Source organism: Micromys minutus (genome assembly GCF_963924665.1).
Source record: "Micromys minutus genome assembly, chromosome: 24".
Lineage (NCBI taxonomy): Eukaryota > Metazoa > Chordata > Mammalia > Rodentia > Muridae > Micromys > Micromys minutus.
In genome coordinates, this window is record NC_137959.1 from 34009269 (window position 1) to 34018104 (window position 8836).

The 8836-nt window shown below is 43.4% G+C and overlaps 1 protein-coding gene across 1 annotated transcript in view; it reads right to left on the reverse strand.

Moving 5' to 3' along the window:
* The window catches only part of RFWD3 (ring finger and WD repeat domain 3), a 30628-nt gene extending 26494 nt beyond the window's left edge, over positions 1–4134 (reverse strand). Inside the window, exons 1-2 of the mRNA XM_080937376.1 lie at positions 4033–4134; positions 1398–1911 (exon numbers count right to left, since the gene is read on the reverse strand). Coding sequence (XP_080793502.1) covers positions 1398–1911; positions 4033–4075 — 557 coding nt within the window. The 5' untranslated portion in view covers positions 4076–4134. The remainder of the gene's footprint in view (positions 1–1397; positions 1912–4032) is intronic.
* Between the last annotated feature and the right edge of the window lie 4702 nt (positions 4135–8836).

Genomic DNA, 8836 nt, shown 5'->3' on the forward strand with positions numbered 1-8836 from the left:
AAACAAACCCCTTTGGCTTTTGTTTGCCAACTGCAGTCCTAATCTTTGTGAGTTCTGTGGTACCGGGTCTCTCCTGCCCATCGATATCTCTAGGGTAAAATTCAGATTCACACACTAGAGTTAGAATATTTTGCTGAAGGTTCTGTTGTAAAGAACAGCTCACTAATTTTCCCTACTTTGACCTTCTGCTTATTCTGGCCTCACGGTGCCTAACAGGTGAGTCAACAGTAAACACTATTGTGAGAAATCGTCTAAATTTCAGAAAATTCAGAAGCCAGCACGGTGGCTTATACACTTATAATTTTAGAACTCAGGAAGTGGAAACAAGAGGGCATTACCAGGCCAGCCCCAGCTATATAGCAAGATTTTTATCTCATTGGGGAAAAGAAAAATCACCAAAGCCAACCAGCCAAAAAACTCTGCCCAATACTGGTGAGATGACAGAGCCAAGCCAATCACTTGAGTTCGGCTGGGGACTCTCATATGGTAGGATAGAACCAACTCCAGCAAACTGTCTTCTAACCTTTAATTCCATGCCATGGCTGATGTTACACACAAGTACTTGTAAAACAACAACAACAAAACAAAAGAACAAAAAATAATAGTTCAGATGTCTGAAGCAACCAGTCCTGGGAAAATCCAGTTACACGAACTTGGTGTCAAATTTGCTTAAACACTTATCAGGGAAAAATGTTTTAGTACCATATTTATCTTGTTCCAGAATCCACATTGTTTCAACATTGCACAATATTTATTCTATGACCCACCACTCCATGATTCAATTTACAATTTTTATCTTTATTTTTTGAGACAGGATTGATGTAGACCACGCTAGCTTCAAACTCACAGAGATCTGCTTGCCAAGTGCTAGGATTAAAGGCGTGCACCACCATGCCCAGCATTTAAAAAAGAAAAAATCGTCATAGAGGAGAGTACATCTTGGCTGGGGCAATGGATGTCGGCTCAGGGGAGTAAATCACTTGCTATCCAAACAAGGGACCAGAGTCCAGACTCCTGGAACAAGTGTAAACACAGGAGGGCCGCTTGTAACTCAGGCAGACAGACAAGAGATCCCGTATGGTCTCAGTTCAACTGAGACCCTGCCTCAGCACCCGTGCACACACAGGTATGCACACACCTCATATGTATTTGTAAACATTTTCATTGAAAAATAAAAGAGGCTAACCATCGACCTGCCTCGGTTTTCAAAGCGCACCACTGAAACCCATCTCAGATACTAAATGAAGTAAACAGGACAAGCACTACTTTTATCTGAACTACCAGGACATGGATATTCTGAAACGTTAACTTTGGTGGCACTGGGGGGGCTGGGGGGGGCGGCGTGACCAGGATTGAGAGTCGAGACTCCGTGGCATCAATCACTTAACATATCTTACCTGGCGTTGTTTGGCCTCTGAGACCCTCCAGCTCTTGCCCTCAGAATGGGTCCTGTTCTTCTCCTGGTTCTGATTGGTCCCACACCGTGGTCTGAAGGAGGAGGCCTCAGCAACTCCAGCATGTTATGAAGCCTCTGCAGCCCACTGATGAAGTTGTTCATTGAAACTGATTCGGTAGCCCCAGCGGTATGGTTAGCAACAGATCCCTGCCTTTGCTCGTCTGAAGTTCCGGGATGGACAATCTCCATATTTTCTTCTGAGGGCTGTAATTCCTCCGTCAAATCAATGGAGGCCGGTGGCACAGGCTGCAGAGTGGGCAGTCCGCCTTGGCTGCTGACCACTTCGGCAAGGGCAGGCTGTAGAGTGAGCAGTCCGCCTTGGCTGCTGACCACTTCAGCAGGAGCAGGCTGGGGAAGGGGTGCTCCATGGCCGACAACTTCAGCTGGGGTAGCTTGTTCTATAGTACCATCTAATGGTACCTGAAGATCACAGTCCATTGCTTCATGAGCCATCACTGGGGATACAGGAATTGTAAAACATATTAGTAAAATAGGTTTTAATACAAGTCTTTCAGAATTTCTGTTTAAGATCTTTTATTAGCAAAACAAGGGTTAAAAAAAATCTTGTTAGTAAATGTTTTGGCAATCAACTCTGAATCGTGGAATTCAGGGCCAGCCTGGGCTACATAGTAAGTTATGGGCAAGTTTGGGCTAAAGAGTAAGACTAAAACCAAACCAAACCAAACCATTTACAATCATTTTCCTATAATCATGGTTCTAAAATAAAAAGGCCAAAATAATGAGGCTAAATTGTTGGATCCAAAAGTAATCTCCCAGAAACCTAGCAATAGTGTCTCTACCTGATACAGACATTTACCAAAACCAAATATAGCACTGTATGTAACAGGTAATATTAAATAGCATCAAATGTGACAAAAGACAGACACGCCCTTTTCTAATAATGTGGCGCTGGGGGACTGAATGCAGGGCCCTGCACACACTGAGCATGTGGCCGCCACAGAAGACACTCTCACAAGCTGACGTGTTTGCATTTGTAAGGTAAAATTTAAATGTGAGGAAAACCGAAAGTGAGGCTGGGGGTTGCAGCTTAGTACCAGCCGGGCATACACAAGGCATTTGGGTTTATCCCTGCACATATGCAACTGCATCAGTTGATGACAGACTGTAATCCTAGAGGATGAAGGCAGAGGCAGGACAATGTGGAACTGCCCTAGCCTGAACTACAAAAAAAGGCTTCCAAACAGCTTGAGCTATTTAGCAAGACCTTGTTTTAAGAAATAAATTTAATTAAGTAAAAAAAAAAAGTCTAAGATTCATTAGACTTGAGTAATAAATCCAGTATATTTTTTTATTCTAATTTTTAGCACGATTCAGCATTCTAAAATAAAACTTCCTCCCATGGCATCTCTAGAGAGCAAGCAGTTCTGATTTCAACGGGAAGGTAAAAGCAGCTAAGTCCACACAGGCACGGATTTTCATAGCTGGTGCTAAATAATACTGATTGTATCCTCTACTTCCAAAAAACACAAGGGGAAAAAAAAGTCTCAATGATAAACCAAAGCTACAATCAAATACCTACCAGGAGTTGTTCACTACTAAAGCTAGAAAAGAACCCATCAATTTTCAATTTTTATGCAAAAAAATGTGATAGGCTTTAAAAATTAAGTTCTTCACTACTCAAAAACATGTAAACCGATGATGCTTCTAATATGGCTCTAAAGTTTAACGATATCCTCACAAGAATTAGCTTTTTTTAAAAGGCCTGCCATTGCATAGTTTCTCAATCCCATCATTAGAGAGACAGGACTGCCTCAAACTTGAGAGCAACGCGGGTTCCAGAGGGAGACTGTCACAAACAAACATGCCTAAGTTGCATCTAGACGCACTCCAGGGGCACACAACTGTCCACTCTGAACACTGCTTCTCACTGGATGCTATTCAAAGTTTACAATTAAGTCAGTTCCTCAACCACAAAAACAAAGACCACAAACGCTAGTCCGATGGCCACAAAAAGTCAGCCGCCCTCAAAAAAAACAAAAAACAAAAAACAAACAAAAAAAAAAAAACAAAAAAACGCGAACTTTACATCTGCCCCCTTGCTGAGCTTTGGTTTACGTAAACACGGAAGGCGGGAGGACGGCTTCCCATAAACACGGAAGGCGGGAGTCCGCGGGGATCCAGTCCGACCTGGGTTCATATCCAGACTCTCCCTGTTAGTAGCTGCAGAACCAAAGGAAATCTCCTAACCTGTTTGTCCCAGCCTGTCTCACCTCAGGAAGAGGAAGATGAAAATACTTAGGTCGCAGTTCCGCTGCTGTGGTGGTGGTGGTGGTAAACAGCGGGCAACACGGGTCAATGAGTCCCTGGGGCTCGACCCGCGCGGGGAGCTCCTGGAAAACTACCCCGAAAAGGGTTTGCAATCGGCGCACGCCGAACCCCGCTTCAGCTCCTCCCGACCCCCCTTATTCCTTGGGACGGAAGGAAGAAGATCGAGGTCCTCAGCCCCGACCGGAGGAGACCTCCGAGTTCTGGGCCCCGCGACTAGGCACAGACCAAGGGAAGACAACCCGCCTCCAGAGTCCCCAGGCCGGAGGACAAGCCGGGGGCAGCCTCACCTTCGGGGACCAAGTCGGACGCCCAGGGCGCGCCTTCGGCCATCGTTACCGCGCATAGTCTACCGCGCACCGGTGCCGAGCAACTCTTCGGGACCCTCAGGCGCCCGGCTCCACAAGCGGCTCAGCGAGCTCCTATTGGCCAGCCTCCACGGATGGCGACCAATAGCTTCTCTTCTTCTTCCATCCGTCTCCGCCACTGAAATAGAGGCGCCCTCATTGGCCAGCCCGTGATACATCTCTGGGCGAGAACCTTCGGCGAAGGCGCCTCCTGCAATTGGTGGAAATCTGGAGTCCGCCATCTCCCGCCCCTGTGTTTGAACTGTCCCGCGGGAAGAAACCCAGAGGAAGAGAGGGTTTTTGTTTTTGTTTTTGTGGGTTTTTTTTTCTACGGAGAGTAAAAATGTTAAAAGTGATTTCCCCTGCTTCTTCCTAAGGTTTTGTTAAAGAGTTAGTAGTTTATCAATGATTTGAAAATGTCGTTCCCGGAATTCCGGAGCCTGTAAGAGCCATATGTATTCTCTTAGAGTGTTGAGCAACTTGTCTACAATGGTCAAACACTTTTTTTTTTTTTAATTGCACAATGAGGCCGTAGAGATGGCTCGGCGGCTAAGAGCACTGACTGCTCTTACAGAGGTCCTGACTTCAATTCCCAGCAACCACATAGTGGCTCACAACCATCTGTAATGAGCATCCGATGCCCTCTTCTGGTGTGTCTGAAGACAGCAACAGTGTATGCATATACATAAAGTAAACGTTTATTAATTCAGCAGCCATCTTTTTAGTGAAATTGGTAGTGGAGGGTAATATAAATATAAATAATTGGAGGAGATTTTTCTATTTTTCTCTCTGTAAGTCTGTTACCAAGTCCAATACCAACTATTTGCTTATTTAAGCATTTATTTTTATTTTTGTTTATATTGGCGTTTGCCTGTATGTCTGTGCTCATGTGTATGCAGGGCCCACGGAGGGCAGAAGGGCATTGGATCCCCTGAAATTGGAGTTACAGATGGTTGTGAGCTGCTATGTGGGTGCTGGGAATGGAACCTGGATAATAGCAGGGATATTTTATGGATCAGGAAGAAAAAAATCTTGAATGGTTCTCATGTTATTTCATAAGTACAACATGCTCTGTGCAGCTAATTACACGGTGCAAAGAAGCAAACAGGAAAATTGACTCTAGCCACAGAAAGTCTTTGTTAGCTGTATATAAAATGTTTAAATATAGATAAACTTAAATATATCTTGAATTACTTTTCTGAGCCCAGGTGGACCCAGCTGTCCTTGAACTCCTGATCCTCCTGAATTCTCTTCCTCGGTGCTGGGATTTACAGGCATGCTCCGGACCTTGAATCTTTACTATGTCTTTTAAATGTACATTGGTGTTTTGTTTGCATGTATGTCTGTGAGGTTTTCAGATCTCTTGGAACTGGAGTTACAGACAGTTGTGAGCTGCCATTTGATGTATATAATTGAACCTGGCTCCTATGGAAGAACAGTCAGTGCTCTTAACCACAGATCCTCTCTCCAGTTCCAAACTACTTTTCACACTGAAGAATACAAAGGCCCATTATCAAAGACTGAGCAATTTCCTGGAAATTTTTCAATTAAGAAATTAATAAGTGTAGCGCAGTGGTAGAGCATTTACCTAGTATCTGTGAGGCCCTGGGTTCAAGATCCAGTACTTCAACAACAACAATAATAATAAGTATATTGGTACCGTATCACATGGTAAAAGAAATCTGAACCATCAAATTCCCAGCATTTAAGAGACTGAAGCAGGAGAATCATTTTAAGTTTGAGCAAGCCTGGGCTACATAGTGAGTTCCAGGCTATTCTGGGCTATGGAGTAAAATCCTGTCCTTAAAACAAGGAGTTGGAGAGAAGGCTCCATGGATAAGACCACTTACTGGATGTTTTCCAGCATCCACCTAAGGCAGCTTCTAACTGTAACTCCAGCTCCAGGGGATCTGACACCTCTAGTTTCTGAAGACACCTGCAGTCTCATGAATATTCCCATATGCAGACACACACACACACACACATACCCCTACACATAAGTTCAAAATCTAAAAATAAATCATTTTGAAGACCCTGCCAAAACAAGCAAGAGTTGTTTGGATTTTTTTTTCCTATCAAAGAAAGGGCTTATTTATATACAGCACAATAGTAGTTACTGGTATGGGTTGGCATGTGTACTTGAAAATGCAAAATTTGAGGCAGGGGATATAGCTCTATTGGTAGAAAGCTTTTACCGGGACATAGGTTCAATACCCAGCACTGGATTTTATTTTACTTTTTTTGTTTTTTCATCTCTAGACAGGATTTCTCTGTGTAGCCCTGACTGTCCTGGAAATCACTCCGTAGACCAGGCTGGCCTCAAACTCAGAGATCTGCCTCCCAAGTGCTGGAATTAAAGGCACATGCCACTATGCCTGGCTTGTATTTTAAAATGCAAAACCTAAAAGAATTATTCAGTCAACTTTGGAAAAAGGTGCCAAAGAAAGTTTTGGTTGAATAAATCATAGTTTTAGGCTCTTGAGAAAGCCGATTATTTTGCCAACTGAAGACAATGGAAAGGAGTCAACGGCAGGCCCAAACTAGAGGAAGAGTTTATAACTGAGAAAAAGACAGGAACTAGAGGATTAGTAACCTCTAGTTCTGTGGTGTTTGTACGGATAGTGAGTCCCAAACAGCATTATCGGTATGGCTAACACTTGGAGGAAAACTTGGGATTTGATAGGAAGTCAGAGAGAAAAGGAAGAAAAGGGAAAGCCAGAAGACAAATCTTGGAATACTTTGAGTTCTTGGAGTAGCAGCTGGAAATACAGTGTGTGTATGTTGGAGGAGTTTGGGGTAAGAGGGCCCGGAGAAGGCACGCTATAGACTTAGATACAGTCTCTATTCAGATCTCTAACTTCTGAATTGCGCATGTGTAGAGCAGGCATCTAGTAGATGAATCCATTTCAAACACTGCTAAACACAGAGAGAAAACAAGCAAGCTGGATACGTAATACAGTCTGCCATCCCAATACCCAGGAGGTAGAGGCAGGAGGATCAGAAGCAGTAAAGGAAATCATCAACAACAGAAAGTTGTATATGGAATTGAATAAAGGAGTCAAGTTCCAGCCATTGTTCAGATCGGCTCCTTTTAGCATAATGGCAGCCATTTTGTATCCAGTCTCCATGTTGTTCATAAGGTAAAATTCAGTTCAGGTTCTCAGGCTCTACTTCCCAGAAGTTATTACCCATAGCTAACGCTCAATTTTTTGCCTAAAAGGTCATAACACTGTGGCTGTATTACTTATGCTGTGAATCTCAGTGTTCCGAAACTCTCCTTCACCATCCGCACCCCCCCCCCACCCCTTACCTCACTCAGGACCAATCAGCTTAAAGGTCAGTATTGCCTTTGTAGTATTGCCTCCACCCTTGCCTTCTGAACTTGGATTTCCCTATAAAAAAGCCCGCCCTAAGAACAGACTGGTACCACAATTTTGCTCCTGAGGTTTTTTTTGTTTTTGTTTTTTGTTTTTGTTTTTTTTTTTTTTTTTTTTGGTGGTCCTGATAGTCTCGAGGTGTGCCTTCAATAACCCATTTTTGGTTAACTGAGATAGGTGTTTGTATGGTTTGTGTGGCGATTCCTGAACTCCCACCATTTGGTACATTGGCTGGGAATGCCTCTTACCCTCAAGTGCTTCGCAGTTGTTACTAGTGAATACCACCAAGCTGATTCCCTCCATGCGGAGCCAAGTTTCCGGTACCTACACAGTTCTTTTTCTTGGACTGTTCTTAGTTGTCATTTGGTCTAGACTTGGAGACCCAAAAGAGGAGGGCTGGGTGCAGCAAAAGCTCATAGGGTCAGAGGAGCCCAGGACATGTCCTGCTTCCTCTCTGGTTCCCACTAGGGGAACGTCTGGTTCTGGGTCTGGGTCCCTTCGGTGGGGGGAAAAAATAGTTAAAAGGTCATCTGCTGGCCGTTCACTCCCTGAGTTAGTTTTAACTCATTTCAAGGATTTTTAGGGGGAAAAAAGCGCCTGACTGAGACAAGGAAAGCTGATAAACTGGTACTGCCCTTGGAGCCCTGCCTCCCGCCTGGATAAGCTGGCAGCAAGCCAGGAGCTGCTTGGTCCTTGCAAGCTGCTCTTAAAGGGACATCAGCAACTTCTCGGCTTCTCTGTTAAGAAAGCTGATGCCTAGTTCTGCTACAAAATGTCTGCGCCCGTGAGAGTTCGATTCAACAGGTAGCAAGATGCTCCTCCCTTGAACTAATTTTTGTCTGTTTTAAATGCGGACACTAAATCTTTATTTCTGACTGGTCTTAAATGTAGGAGTTTACTATGTTGTACATGTCTTGGTTATAAAATATTGGCTTGTAAGTTATGATGTATGGTTAAAAATATCTGTAACATCAGTAACAGAAAGTTGGCTTAAAGCAGATAACTCAGGGTTAAAGCCATTCTGGGCAACAACACATGATATGGGCAAACAGAAAAACAATTCTAAAGATTTTTTTTTAAATTGGAATAATATTTTTGTGTAATTCCTGTCCTAAAAACCAGACATATAAAAGATAGGATTTTAAAATGTTTCTTGCACTGGAGAGATGGCTCAGAGGTTAAGAGCACTGGCTGCTCTTCCAGAGGTCCTGAGTTCAAATCCCAGCAACCACATGGTGGCTCACAACCATCTGTAATGGAATTTGATGCCCTCTTCTGGTGTGTCTGACGACACCTACATTGTACTTATATATAATACATAAATAAATCTTTAAAAAATAAAGTATCTTTTAAAAGAGTGAAGTCATATC